Source organism: Gastrolobium bilobum, unplaced genomic scaffold (genome assembly GCF_033153095.1).
Source record: "Gastrolobium bilobum isolate Gb01-03AN ecotype WA unplaced genomic scaffold, APGP_CSIRO_Gbil_v1 utg1221, whole genome shotgun sequence".
In the NCBI taxonomy this organism is placed as follows: domain Eukaryota; kingdom Viridiplantae; phylum Streptophyta; class Magnoliopsida; order Fabales; family Fabaceae; genus Gastrolobium; species Gastrolobium bilobum.
This window is the reverse complement of record NW_026897257.1, coordinates 1,849,493-1,865,811: the sequence shown is the minus strand read 5'-3', so window position 1 is coordinate 1,865,811 and position 16,319 is coordinate 1,849,493. Positions and strand designations below refer to the sequence as shown.

General features: G+C 34.3%; 1 protein-coding gene across 1 annotated transcript; it reads right to left on the bottom strand.

The window, feature by feature from the left end:
- Positions 1 to 10,038: 10,038 nt before the first annotated feature.
- LOC133305535 (protein ALP1-like) lies at positions 10,039 to 11,526 on the bottom strand. Its single transcript, XM_061505784.1, has one exon. It carries the CDS (start codon positions 11,505 to 11,507, stop codon positions 10,125 to 10,127), a length of 1,383 nt encoding a protein of 460 aa, XP_061361768.1. The 5' UTR covers positions 11,508 to 11,526; the 3' UTR covers positions 10,039 to 10,124.
- Positions 11,527 to 16,319: the final 4,793 nt, after the last annotated feature.

Below are 16,319 nucleotides of genomic sequence, written 5' to 3'. Positions count from 1 at the left end.
GAGCTTCCGCGTTTCTGATGATTTATTTTTGTGATTTTGAAAATATGGCACCTTTATTCTGTATCTGTTATTGAAACTCATGTTTTAATTCTTTATAGTTCATTTTTATAAAAGTTTAGATTTTAATCGGTAAAAATGCTTTAATTCATGGTTAGGGTCTTTCGTGTATTTATCGATTTGTAACAAGGAGGCTAATCCCATGATTAGGTTTCCTCCTTGCAGTTTTTTTTAATTTTTCAGAATTCTTGTGTATTTTTCGATATTTTGTAAAAATTCAAGATCGAGAAACCGCGAGGAAGATGCGCAGTCAGCATTGTCGGAGACTTTTCGAGGACTTCTCGATCTCAGAATGGGGTGATCTATATATGGTTGGAAAGAGGACAGAAAGAAGAACGCAACGGTGGGTGGATCGCCGCCATCGGAGCCTTAACGCTCCTCCAAGCGCCTCCACAAGAGGCTGAGAGTGGCCGCCACTCTCCGACAAAGAATGGGAGAGTGAGGGAGCGTCCGGCCACATTTTTGGGTGGTTCCGGCGGCGGTGCACTCGTCTCTATGTGGTGGTCCTTCCCCTGGAGTTTGGGCCTGATTTGACTTCAGGTGACGGCGCGGCAGACCTGACGGCTGGGGTTCCTCTTTCGCGTCCTAGTGTTTCTCGCCAAAGGATTGGGCCTTTGGGCTTTTGGGCCCATGGAAACCCTAAAGGGGCTTGAGACAAATACTATGGGCTAGGCGAAAGTCAAATTCCAAAGTTGTATTATTTTATTTTATTTTATTTTCTTTAAAATAGGAAGACCATGGATTAAAGTAATTAGGATTTATTATTTAATGCTTTTATTGAATGATATAAATTATATGTGCGATTAACATGATATTTGCGATAACATGTCATATAGGATAGGAAGGTGCCATATTGTTGCATGATCACATGTCATACGTGAATATTTACTATTATGTCATTACTGACTATTGTGATAGTTTATGTGCGTAGTTTTTTTATTTTAAATATTTCGGTAAAATAAAAGTATGATTATTATGATTTTAGAAACAAAATCTAGATTAATGGTTATATTAATTTCGAAAATTAATTAATTATTATGATTTTGGTGAAATCTAGAATAATCAAATTGATTATTTTTGGAGTTTTAAAATCAAGCCAAATTAGTAAGAAAATTTCCTAAGAGAATTCTTTTATTTTGCGAGTAATTTGTGGGTCTACTAAAATGGTCATGTGTTAAACACACGCTGCATACCACAATCATGTATCATGATTGTGTGAAGCACACGCTGCCTATCATGACCGGATTTTAGGACCTTAATGATTTCAAAATTCAGATAAGCTAAGTGATGCACGTTCATCGGCGCTTTTGCTTACATAGTTTTTGAAATCAAACAAAGGATACTCTCAATTAAATAATTCTTGGAAATTGGAAAATATTGTTTATGTTGAATGGAAGGAGATTTAAATTAAGAAATTAATTTAACCTTCAAGCGCATTATAAAGACCATTAATAAAATAATCATGTGAAGTCTCATCGAATAAGCATTATTGGATTTTATTAGATTGGACCTAAATAATTATGGGAGGAGATTTAAATTAAGAAATTAATTTAACCTTTAGGCGCATTGTGGGCCTATCAATAAAATAATCATGTGAGGCCCCAACGGATTAGCATGATTGGATTTTATTGGGCCTTGATAATTTCAAAATTTTAATAAAGTATTGTACGACCCATCGTCGATAATACTAAGTTATTAAAGATAATTTTGAAATTAAACAATGAATTCGACAGGGCTTATAAAAATTCTCAAACAAAAATGTTGAATGGGTGAAGGTTTTAAAAATTAATTAATTTTAAAACCTGCGGGCTCCATTTGTGGGTTTATTAGTGAAATGGTTATCGCTGAAGCCCCATCGGATAAGGATAATCAGATTTCACTAGATTAAATCTTAATAATTTCAAAATTTTAGTAAAGTATTGGACGACCCATCGTCGGCAATGCTTAGACACTAAGGATAATTTTGAAATTAAACAATGGTTAATTACATTCAACTTTGGTAAAATTGTTAACCCTCCCATCGAGGCTCTGGCAATGGCACTGAAGGCCCAAATAATAATTTTGGTTTTTACAAGTGACTTGCCCATCGTAAGCCTTGTAAAGATAAACTGAAGGATTGTTAACAATAAACAAGAGTAGTTATGAGAATCTACTTGCACTTCGTTTGTTTATTGCATTATTTGTTTGTAATTGTGTGCTTTATATGTTTTTCAGAAAATATCTTAGAAATGATTTTGAGTCGAAAACCTCTAGATGGTACCAACTATGAATAAGTGAAAAGCAAATTTTTGATATTGTTCTAAAACATGGAAGCTAAAATTTGTCCTGACAATGCGAGGGCCATAACAACTTGCAGAGGATGCGTCTAAGGAAACTAAGATGCATTTCTCAGATTAGGAAATGGCAGATATGGTAGTTCGCTGCTATATTATTGTCAGCCTTTCCAAATACTTGCAGAAGCTGTACATGATTAAGAGTATAGTAGAAATGCTTCAGACTCTTAATGATATGTTTGCTGCGTCTAGCAGCTCTGCTAGACAGAATGCAGTCGGTGCAGGTTTTGCTAAAAGTCTTGTTAAATCCAAAGGGAAACCCAAGGGTGGTAACAAGAACAAAATGACTTGGTTATCAGTTGTCAAACCAGTTGCTATGAAGAAGCCGCAAGGCAAGTTCTTCAAGTGCAGACTGAAGGGATACTGAAAGAAAAATTGCCCAGAGGTGATGAAATGAACCAGACATGGGCATATCAAGGCCTGATCAGTGAATGAATTATTGATTCAGGAATCACTGATTATGTTTGTTACTCTTTGTAGTAGTTCAAACATGGCATGCCTGTCAGCAGTGGACAAAGATATTTTAAGCTTGAAAATGGGAACTTGTGTCTGCATTTGCAGTAGGACAAGTTATTTATAAGACTATGGTTTTGGATGACTGTTTATTTGTTCCAGGTTTCAAGAGGAATTCAATTTTTGTTAGTTGTTTTGGTTAAAATATGGGTTGACAATGCAATTGATTCCTCAGTTACATTTCGAAGCTCATCTTCGTCTTGTTTGTTCTGGTACATTGTTTAAATAGTCTATATTACCTTTGTCCTATACCCCCCCTAAATTTTTTGTGTTGAATGGAAAAGATGATGAACAATGATTTTCACCAAAGAAATAAAAGTTTCAAATGAAACATAACTTTAGCCTTTGTGATTGAGTCACATTATCTCAAGTAGGAAACATGTTTTAGTTAAAAGAGAGACTGAAAGTTCAAGAATCTTTTAACTAACAGCTACATGTTAGTCCTATTTGAAAGGTAAAATGGCCAAGCAATCCTACAAGGGCCAAAAAGGTTTGCGCAACTATTCAACTGGAACTGGTACATACTAATGTATGTGGACTAATTAGCGTTCAGATCAGAAGAGGTGATGAGTACTTCGTTATATGAATGTTTACTCTGGATTTGGACAGATGAACCAAGTGCGCCATAAGTCTAAAGCTTTTGGAAATTTCCAAGAGGTTTAAGTCTGAGGCAGAAAAGCATGTAGGTGTTCAAATCAAAACACTTTGGTCTGACGAAAGTGTTGGCTACCTGTCTGGTAAGTTCAGGTCTTACCTGATTTAAGAGGGGATAGTTTTCGTAACTGTCAACTCTAAGAACGCGTTAGTTGAATGAAGTTGCAGTATGCAAAAATCAAACATTTCTAGACTTGGTGAAGATCATGTTCAGTTATTCATTTTTGTCAATGTTGTTCAAGGGAGATGCCTAAGAGAAGGAAATGTACCTTCTTAACTTGGTTTCGTCAAAGTTTGTTGTAAAGATACCTAAAGAATTATGGAAATGGTGCACGTCCAGATCAAACCATATTCGGATTTAGGGTGCTACGACACACGTCCTACAACGCAGTCAAATGAGACGGGATCTTGTATGGAAGAGTGCATATCTTTTGGCTACCCTAAGAGAACTAGGGATGATTTCTTATTTAGTCTTAAGGACAAGATAATCTAAGTGAGCACTCACATGATTTTCTTAAAGGAGGACTATATAAGAAATTATAAGCTCTCAAGTTAGGTTATTCTTGATGAGATTTATCTCAGATCAAGAATTTCCAGAATCTCTAGAAGCTTCATCCACTGTTCTCTTGATTGTTCAAGAGGGGATAGATATAACTCTAAGTGAACAAACAAGATAACCATGATTGGGAATTCAACATGATAATATATAAGTGAAACTAGTAGAAATATTAGTATCACATGTAAAGGAACAATATCAAGGATAAACAGATCCTCAAGAAATTGAAGATCCATCATTTGACCCACTCTTCGTTTTACCTATAAATACACAAGTTGTCTCTTGTTGAGTGACATTGATCCTACTAGTTACGATAATGCACTAGAAGATGTTGTTGATCAAGTGTTGCTCAAGCTATGAACAATGAGGTTCGGTCTAGTAAAAACACCAAGAGGGGTAAAACCCACAAGGTGCATGTGGACATAAAAGGCAAAGAGAGGATGGACAGGAAGGTGAAAACCTTCAAAGCTAGCTTGGAGGCAATTTTTGTCAGACGCCATGCTTGAGTCTATCCAGATTCTCTTAGTTGCTATAAGTCTCAATTATGAGATTTCATTTTGGGAGTTGGATGTCAGGATATCTACATACAACAACCAAAAGGGTATATAGCAAATGGGTAGAAACACATGGTATGCAAGTTGTGAAAGTCTATTTCATAGACTTAAGCAAGCATCCAGGTCTTGGAACATCAGTTTTGATCAGGTTATCAAAATTTTGATTTTGAGAGAACCTTGATGAATGATGTGTATTTGTATGTAAAGGATCCAACGTAAGACAGTAGTTTTTCTGGTACTTTATGTAGATGATATGCTCCTTATTGGAAACAATGTGGAGGTAATATCAAGCATAAAAAGTTGGCTAAGTTAGTGTTTTGGTATGGAAGTACTGGGGAAGCCAATTATATTCTTGGTATAAAACTCATATGAGGCCGGAAGAATAAGTTGTTGGCATCACCTCAGGCTACTTACATTGACAAAACTCTTGCCAAAATTCAACATGAGAATTCTAAGTGAAGAATTATAATTCTCAGATGTAGAATTCATCTTCCTAAGGAGTAACCAAAGACTTCTAAGAAGGAAGAATGCATGAGCAGGATATCTTATGCTTTGGCAAAGGTAGACTCATGCATATCATGTTGGGCGTTAAACCAGACATCTGTCACGCAGTGGGAGTAGTGAGATAGTACCATTTTGAACCTAGAGGAATACTAGATTATTGTTAAGCATGTACTCAAGTATCTTTGGAGAACGAGAGATTATATGCTGGTATATTCTAGCGGGAGTCTTGAAAAGCTGAGTTTTTAAAAATTCAGTTATTTCAAGTGGATATTGACTCAAGAAAATCAACCTCGAGCTATGAGTTTTTCACTAAACTCAGATAGCATTAGAGGTAGATCTTGCAGACCCAGTTACTAAGAGTTTGCCTGAACTTGTGTTCGAGAGGCATGTTACTTCTTTGGGTCTTAGGAGGATCCCAGACTTGCATTAAGCAAGTGTGAGTTATTGGTTTCATTGTGCTCTTGTAGTAAGACGATAAAACAATAAAATAATTTTCTGAATTTCATAAACAAGGTTTTATTTATTTATTTGCGCACTATTTACAAACATAAAGGTCCGGATCAAATTGTGGAGTATATGATCATATGGATACGTTCATGGAGGACATGATCATAGGTTTTCACAATTGATGAATGGAATCACAGCCGTTAAATAAAGTTGGGCACTTTATTTAGGCTGCAATATTTTATGAAATGGTTTTGTCCGAATCATTGTAAAATATTTGTGTGAATTAACATTCACATTGAAAGGATCAAGGAGAGATTTGATTAAGGTTGTTTTTCTGTCATAAGGTATCAAATCTCCAGTTAACTATAGTTTTGTGATTGCTCTTAATCCTGAGTTTATTATAAATAGGTAATCAAATAGTTTTCATTCTTTGATTTACCAACGGGTGATGTTCGATCTATTGACGGCCAATAACTCGGTATTTTGGGAGTCAGATTATTTGATCATTGGTATTTATGAGATAAACATGGAATTTGTAGGATATGTCCCCTTGATATGATTCGGTACTTGGATATTAAAGACACTGGCCAGTGCATGTAATCCAATAGAGAAACTATCATAGTCAAGGGAATAAATAATTGATTGAGTTACAGAAAACTTGTCAATCAATTATAGACATTCTACAAAGGGGCGATGCATATTCATGTTATAAAGGTCATTAATCTTGGAGTTCACGTTTGGGCTTTTAGTGGAGTAGCGTTGAATTAGATAATCTTTCAAAAATTATCAGGAGCCTTGATGAGTGACAGATGGTAGATCCCAGGCTAGCTTGAGACAAGGGATGGGTTGTATAATCAGATGATGATGGCTTATGGGCTACATTGTCTTGGGTTTATGAACTCAAGTTTGTGTCCAAAAGAGCAAGTGGGAGATTGTTAGGTTTAATATGCTCTTTTCACTTAAGCCCAATGGCTTTAGTGAGAGTGAGCCCAAAGTCCAATTTTAACCCATGAAGCTTAGGGTTAGTTTTGGATTGGGCAGGGTATATAATCACATTTTTCTCCCTTGTGCCTCCCAGGGTTGCAGACATTAGAAACACACCTAAGAGGCAGACGTTCATCATCTGAACGGTTGCCCACACGACCACCTGATCCCCTTGAGTCATAGCCTGGAAGATCAACCGTAGAGCGGAATTGCGACCGTTCGTGGTGCGTTGCTGCAGATCGTGAGGCTTGAGGAGGAGAACAGAACGTGAGAAATTGTCACGCTCGCTACTTCATCTCAGGTAATCAAAGCGGTGTTCTTCATTCCTCATCACATCGGTACGATGTGCTTTCGCGTTTCTGATGATATACCTTCAACCACGAGGTGTCAAAGTTGCCGTTAACCGCACATGCTTTCGTTAAATGTTATATTGGTTGGAAATCCACGGTCACATAAAATTGACAAAACAGAAAAAGAATAGAGAAGAGAGATTAATACGGTAATTTATCCTGATTTATCTAATATAGATTACGTTCAGCTTATCTGTACTATAGTCACTTCACTGTCACTCGCTATAAGTCACTTGATTTACAAAAAGAATATAAATAAGATTAGAAAAATTCTAACAACAATTATTTAGGGGCCCAAGCTCAAACTACTAAGAAAATAAAAAATTGCAATAGATCATAAGTCTACAACAGTACCTAGCCTCTGCGGGCCTAGGGACGTGGCTACTCCGAACCCCGTCCGCTCACCTGAGAGCAGGACCCAATTACCTTTCTGCTGACCCCGACAACAAAACTTTCATCAACATACGTATTAGCCATACCAACATTATTAACATTATATTGTAGCAATCAACATTCAACAACCATAATAATATCATAGATAGTTGGAAAGTAAAAGATTTGGGAGTGGATTATATGTCAAGTAAAAATTTCACACGATAAAATTCGTTTAATTTCATGTTTAAAAAAAAAGAGTAAATACCATTTTTGGTCCTCAGCAAATTTCACGATATCCGCTTTAGTCCCTAGCAAATAAAAAGGCCCATCGTAGTCCTTAAGAAATTCAAAATGGACCCATTTTAGTCCTTTTAGGGACTAATATGGGTCTTTTCAACTAAATGAGTCCATTTTGAATTTTTTAAGGACTACAATGAACCTTTTTATTTGCTAGGGACTAAAACGGACATCGTGAAATTTGCTAAAGACCAAAAAAAGTATTTACTCAAAAAAAAAAAAAAAAAGGAAATTACAAACCAAAAAGGTAGAACTTCCGCATTATTAGCTTTTTGTCTAATACCAACTAGTATAAAAAGATTAAAGAGCTAATAAGGGGGATGCATTACATTAGTAAAACATTTACATACCAAGAGACGATGCATCCCCTTGACAGTGGCAAAAATGAGACGAGCAGTGTTCTAAATGCAGAGACACAACCAAAAGATTCCTTTATTATTCCTTGTAACATTAATCTTGGGAGCTAGACACATTACTTTGGCCTTTGAGGCAATAATTTTTTTTTTAGATAAATCACATATATCGCATGGGATGCAATAAATTTTTGAACCAGGCAAAATATCCACCAAGTATGAATTGCAAACTCAGGTTTTGAATTCCTTAATGATTATAACAAAAGAACAAAAAATTAGACTGGATTCTCCAGTGACCCCCCTTCTTCCAACAAGACAGAACAAACAAAAGTCAAAACACAAAAGCACATTAACAATCTTCCTAGGTTGGAGAGCTAGAGTTCTAAGGGACTAAGGGTCAAACATTGTGGGACACAACTGAACTACATTAATTGAGGATTAAATGTCAATTTTAACTGCATAAGGAATAAGGAACACGTAGTTCTAGAACTGCCTAAACTCTAAATCCAACACGTTTCAAGCAGAAAGATGAACTGGACAGAAAATCTCTGAATGGCCAAAAGCCTTTTTCACAGCTAACAAAATTGAAGTGTCCATTCATTTATTGGTTGGGGAAAAAAAACCTCTATACACATTGTCATACCTATACTCATCACTAGTATTACAATCTCATTCTCTAGTGTGTCCACAGCCAAAAGAATGACAAAATCAGAATGGTGTAACAAAAATTGAGCCTGCACTGAAGTGGCAACCATCTCATCATCAAATGAAGAGATCAAACTTGGTCACAAACAAAAATCCTCTTATTGAAATAATCAGCAACGATGCCTATGGCCATGCCTGCAGAGAGGCCATAAGCAAGACCGGAAGAAAGGTATGTGTAACCCATCAAAGAAATAGTAGGATTTGGTATTGGGGCTAATGCTCGCACTTATGTTAACCGCAATAAGCTAGCATGACCAAGACAGTCTCTCACATATGTAATGGATTTGAGTGTCAAGGTCCCCAATGACTCGTGGTTTAAATGCTGCTTCCATTTCGGAGACATTGTCCCATTCCGCACATTTGAACCAAGGATGAGCCTGGCCAATTAAGTACCAGTAATATTATCAGGGAATGTTGTGATTCAATAGTAAAACTTACAACAGTACAAATCACATTTTACACGCTTCAATTTCCTCTCACATCCTCTAATGTTAAAATTTTATACAAGAAAATCATGTAAAAAATTTGTGTCTCTCTTTCTCTTTATTAATTTTATCAAATTTTTAATTAACTCTCATCTATTTAATACGTATAAAAAGAGATATATACAAAAATTTTATATCAATAAATCATAATTACATGAGAAACTTTATAGTCAACAAATGGACAAATTAACAACATGTCTGACCAGAATTTTCTAGGAGTAACCGTTCAGAAAGCATCCTGAGACCACCAGTGTTCCAAATGCAGAGACACAACCAAAAGATTCTTTTGTTATACGTTAATCTTGGGAGATAAAAACATGACTTTTTTGGCGTATAAGAGACCTAGTATCAAAGGTAAACTCAGTTTTTGAAATACTTAATGACTAAAAAGAAGAAAGAATAAAAATTAGACAGGATTCTCGATTGGTCCCCCTTCTCCTAACAAGACTGAGTGAACAAAAGTCAAAACACGAAAAGCACATCAGAAATTCTTCCCAGGTTGGAGAGCTACAGTTTTAAGAGTCAAACATTGTGTGACACAGCAGAACAACATTTATTATGTCATTACACAAGGAGAGAGAACAACAACAACAACAACAAAAAACTGAAGAGGATTAAACGTCAATTTTAACTGCACAACGAAGAAGAAGCACGTAATTTTAGAACTACCAAAACTCGGATTCCAACATGTTTCAAGTAGAAAGAGGAACTGAACAGAAAATCTCTGAAACCAAACGGACATGTTGAAAAGCATTCAGCTAACAAAGTTCAATCCATTCATTATTAGGTTGGGCAAAAAATCTTTATACACATTAGATTATAGAAATACCTATACTATACCCACCCCTAGTATATATTACAATCTTATTCCCTAGTATAGTGCATGACTATAATGATAAGCCATAGCCAAAAGAATGACAAAATCAGAGTACACTTGACAGAAAACAGAAAAAAGGACTACAAGAAAGAAGTGCCTGCACGGCCATGGTGTAGCAAAAAGTGAGCAATATTATCCCTAGCCTGCACTGAAGTGGCAGAACGTATGGGGTTCTCAGCAACCATGGCATCATCAGAGAGTTCAAAGTTCCAGTCAGGGTCCATTTGCTCTTCTCTCATCTGACAAATATTATGCAAAACACAACAAGCACCAAGAACCACAGGCAAATCCTCGAGCTTCATCTCTGTCCTCTTCTGCAAGCAAGACCACCTACCTTTCAACCTAGCAAAAGCATCCTTTGCAATGTTCTGAATGTCACCAACCTTCTCATTAAAAGCATGCTGAGTCCAAGTAAGATTCTGATGCGTATAAGGAACCAAAATCCCATCCATAAGAGGGTACCCAGAATTGCCAACGACCCAAACATCCTTCAAACTTCCCCTGCTTACCCTCTGATACAAAGCAGATTTCTCCAAAACCTGATCATCAGACATAGAACCAGGCCAACCAATACACACATCAGTGAAAACCCCTTTTGGGTTAACCACCCCCTGAACAGTAATCGAGTAAGAAGTCTTCTGGTTCCTCTCGGTGTGTCGTTTATTGAAATAATCAGCAACATTGGACTTGGGTGCAATAATAGGAAGATGGGTAGTGTACATTGCGCCACCAACATTAGGGATTCCAAAAAGGGACTCGAACTCGTGCTTTATCAAATTCATGTTACCATCATCGGTAGGCCAATGAAGGAACTTGGGCATCAGAACAGTTCTAATAGCGGAACAGACCTCGAGAACGAGCTTGTGACACGTGGATATGCCCAATCCAAAGCGTTTTGAAACGATGCGAAGAGGGTCACCGGTGGCGAGCCTCCATATGCAAACGGCCACGCGCTGGCGAACGGGGATGGCGTCACGCAGCATTGTGTTCTTCTTCGTAACGGCAGATTCGAGTTCGTTGCAAATCAGTTCGAAAGTCGCTTTGCTCATTCGAAAAGACCTTCGGAACTCGTCTTCCGGAAAATCCGGGTGGCTACAGCGTTGCCACCAGTCTTTGGAGCGGTCCTTCACCCATAAGCGGCGGTGTGGGCCCACCGAAGAACTCGGTTGAGCGGAATTGTCTTCAATTTTGGGAGTTGAAGAGCGACGAGCAATCTTCTTCTTTGATGATTCATCCATGACAATGAGTTTTTTTTCTTCTTCTTGTTGCTGTTTGTGGTCTAATTGAATGAGGGAAGTGAGTATATCGTTTAATGCGTAGTCGTTGTTGGTTTTCCATTGAGGTGGTGCATCTTCGATGTCATTTCTGTGACGCTTTTTTGTGTTCACAATGAAATTGGGATCCATGTCTTGGAATGAATAGTAATCTTCGAGGTTCATGAATGGGAACGAGTCGATTTCCATGTGAAAGAGGAGGTTTGTGTGAAAGGGAAGTGTGAACGCTGAAGAATTTGGGTGGGAAAGATAAGAAGCTCTATGGTGGTATTTATACATATTACACAGTATTAGTGTGAGGATAAGAAGGAAGAAAAAAAAGAAAGAAAGAAAACGTGTGCGTGTCAGCGTGTGCACAGATTAAATGGTAACGCGGTACCTTTGACCCCTGACTATGACTGACATGGCATTGGGTAAGAGAAACGTGCTCTTTTTTTCTATTTTTAATATCTGAACACGCTTGAAAAAGAGGAAGAAAATGGTGCAAGAAAGTAGTAAGAAGTTTCGGTCAATGGAACTGCCATAGCCCATAGCAAGTAAGCACAAAGCGAGTGGACCAATGAGTTGGATATTCAGGTTTTTTCTTTTTCTTTTTTCTTTATTGTTGTAAATTGTATTATCACTTTCTATAGTTTGACTGACATGGTAAAATATATGGTTTGGACACTTGGACTAATAAAGTTTAATTTTTTTTTTTGGGGTAAATTAGACTGATTTAATTTAATTTATTTTCAGTCAGTATGTACCTTTAAAAAAAAAAATCATAATTAGTTTTTTAAGTTTAATTAAATATTTTTAAGCACATTTATTTATTTCAACTAAATAATTTTATTTTTTTAATAAAATTTAATTTAATTTAAATATATAATATTAAACATTAATATTTTTGAAAAAAATTATATAAATTGATATATAAAACGTGAACTATAACTTGCCAAGATAAAAAACTTAAGACTTAAGGTTATATTAAGCTAATAATTTATCAACCAACTATATTTAACCTGTTTTGAATTGGCTTACACATACCCAATTATTGTAGACTAATCCAAATTAATACCGATATCTATTATTATTACAAACTACTACATTACTCGTGCGATGCACGGAGAAAAAGAATCAAAAGTTTTATAGCGACCGTCGTTGATTAATTTCTAAAAGAAAGAACGTGTCACTATTTCTCTCTCTCTCTCTCTCTATATATATATATATATATATATATATATATATAAAAGTGTATTACCCGTGCGATGCACAAGGAAAAAAAGAAATCAATTTGCTTGTCTCGTAAAAATTAACGCAAATTGTAAAATTATCTCACTGCATTTTATTCAATTAAGATAATGAATGGTCTTTTGAATTACCACATTTAACTTAAACTATGCAGTGCTTATTGGAATATTAAACGTACTAACTCAAATATTTGTCAACTCTAGATGTACAAAAAGTTAAAGTTAGGTACCTCATAGTGTTAGTTAGACGGTAACGGCCTTCCGAACCGAGCCCATTTTGTCATCTCTAACTTCAACATTTTATATCAACATGGTTTGTTAGACAGTAAATATAAGAGAGAGAAAAACTTGTTGGCGGGCTAACCCGACCGTTTGGAAGGTGGGGTGGGCCAGCCTCTTGGGCCGAGCTCATTTTGCCACCTCTAACTGTCAGCATTTTATATCAACATGTAATAAATGAAGATATATTAGATGAAGAGTTGTCAAATATTTGAGTTATTACGTTTAATATTCTAACAAACCACACAAAGACGGATTTGTTAGACAGTAAATATAAGAAGAAGAAAAATATGTTAGCGAGCGGGGTTGGTCGGCCCTCCGGACCGAGATCAATTTGCTATCTCTAACTGTCAACATTTTACGTCAGCATGTAAAATTTTTATATTTAAAAATAATAAGTTATGCGTGATTTATATTTTAAATTCACATATAATTCTAAAAATTAAATATAATTATAAGTTTAATTTTACTTTCGTTTTAAGTATATATATATATATATATATATATATATATATATATTCAATTATTTGGTTTTAAGTTAAATTTTTAATTTATTTTCTTTTAAAGTATAAACAAGTCATTCTTTCTTTTTTTGCAGTTAAATTTCAAAATTAAATTTTTTTATCAACTATGCATATATTTTTATAATTATAAATAGTTTTTCATTTAATCTATAGTTTTATATTATATTTAAATTTATTATATATATTTTTTTCACTGCAAAAATATTAAATGCTGAACTCTTTTTCTACCCATCAAGTTCAAAATTCAAATTTAAATAGTTATAATTTTAAATATTAAATATTTTCCCACCCAATAGACATAATAATAAGCACTATTAATATGCTTAACAATTTTTCATGCAGAAAATAGTTGAAAACATTAAAATGGTCTGTAAAATACTTAATGACTAACATCATTTTACGATGTAAGAGTTGGATGGTCACTGAATAATCAATTTTTATAGTGATTAAATTTTTATAATTTGTTTTTTACAGAAAGATATATGTCATTTTTATTTAAATTAAAATTTAAATTCTTTTGTTTTTTTTATACATAATTCTTTTGTATTAATTATACATATTTTTTGAAAAATTAATTTTTTATCTTTTATTTTATAATTTTTATATTGGTTATACATATATATTTAAAATGTGTATGTTAAAAATTTTTAATAAAAAATACTTGTACGAAATTTGTTAAGGAGCATGAACGATTTCCTGATATAGACTGGAATAATTTATTAAGGATAACCTCCATCTACATTTGCCTATAAGAATAATGATGCCATGCATTTCTAATATTTTTCCATTAAATAATGCAACTGAGTTTACCAAAAATAAAATAATGTAACTGAAATTCAAGCCTGCAAGTTACTACATATATAATCTAAATCCTTCTATTAACCCACTTGCAATTCCTGATACATTACCCAAGTTTATAGCTGTCTCTTTGAGTACTATGATTATGGATGTAAATATAACACCGTATTTCAAGCGTTTATATATTTGGTGCTCATAGATTTTTATCTTATTGTGTTTTTCAAAATTAGTTCTTTTCAGAAATCACACTTTATAACAAAATAGTAATAAAATAAATATTATTGTTGTGTAAATGTGTTATAAAGAATATGTATGTCTCCAAGTCACTGTAAAGCGCATTTTACTATAAATACTTTATAGGGTTTAAAAAGTCAAAAATTAAAGTTTCAAATGATACAGAAGGTCATTATTAATAGCATTAAAATTACAAACTTTTTTGTTATCTTCATTTTTAAATCATCTCATTTTTATTGCATTTAATTACTAGCATGGCATGAAGTAATGACCTACATTGATGGTTTTCAAATAAAATTCAATTTGTTTGTTTATGGTTTTTTTTTTAAAAACAATTATGATTTTGGTTTTCCGATATATATATATATATATATATATATAATAGACAATAAAAACTAAAACAAGATTGTTTGCTATCAATAATATCCAATATTTCAAGTCTACAAAACAACAAGATTCCAAGTCATCATCTTTTAAAAATAATAAAATACATAATATATTGGATTGATTTTTACCAACCAAACTAAAAATTGTTTCAATCCAATTAAAATATGCGGAATTTTTTCTCGGTGTTTGGTTAATTCGGTTAACAGTTTTTCGATTCGATCACCACGATTTGAATGGATTTGCATCGGTTGATGAACACCGCTGGATAGAGTGATGTATTGTACCTTTATACATATGGTGTTATGGTCAATTAGGTGGTAAGAGTTGAGTTAATGACTAAGGATGGAGTTCAGGTCACAAAAATGGAGCCATATGTGATTGCTGACTTTACTCGCTACAATGAGCACGTCAGCAAGCAAACTTGGGAGAAAAAATTTATCTGAACTTGCTCGTTGGTTTTGCTTGCTGCAATGAGCATTTCAATGAGCAACATAGAAAAAAGGCTTGCTATATACTTCCTCGCTACAACGACCATTCCAGCGAGCTGAATGAATCTTAACTTTATTTACTCCAGCTTTCCTAATCCAATCTTGCGAGGGCCACTTGGTTTGAGGCTATAAGCTTGTGTAGGACCTTTCTATTTAGAATAATCATTATGAATGTGAAATGAATTTGTTACGTTAAAAGAAAGAAAACAGTTTATTCACATTTTTATCATAACAATATCCTGTTTCACAATATTACACATAATAAGTGTTTAAGGCCTAATTCTAACTATATTCAATATCATAATTAAATTAAGGGTGTTGTTTGTATCCTGCCGCAGAAAAAAGCAAAATCCTTCCTGCTGATGCATTGATTGTCGTGATTTTTTATTTTGTTTTTTTAATTTTTTTTAGCTAGTAGGACCCACAAGATTTTATTAGTGCAGAAATAGATTTAATGTTTCCTGTAACATAACATGTATAATTCTCTTAAATTAATACTCTGAATGTATATTATAGAGTGTTATAGCATGCATGACCCATCAATATTCAGAGCAAGTCTTGTAAACGTGGCATTTCGAGAAAATGGTTATGCACCATGGCATTTAGATAAAAAGTTGCTAAAAGCACGGTCAAATGTCCCAAAACATGAGACAATATTCAAGGCTCCCGGCCTTGTGGTCTTTGTAGAGAGAATAGAAAGGATAGAGGAGAGAGGAGAGAGAGGAGAAAAAGGAGAGGAAGGACCATGGAATAAATTTCCCCAAAACACAAAGGAAAAAAGCACAAAGCTAATGGACAATGAGTTGGAAATTCATGTATTTTTTTTTTCAGTGTTGTAAATTATAATATCACCTCTTATAGTTTAACATACTTCAATTTTACTTGGGTAAAATATATGGGTTAGATTAATAAAGTTTAATTAATTTTTTTTTGGGTAGATTAGACTGATTTGTTTTAATTTTATTTCGGTCGGTATGTAAAATTAAAAATATCATAGTTATTTTTGTAAGTTTAAATAAATATATTTTAAGAACATTTATTTATTTCAAGTAGTTAATTTTA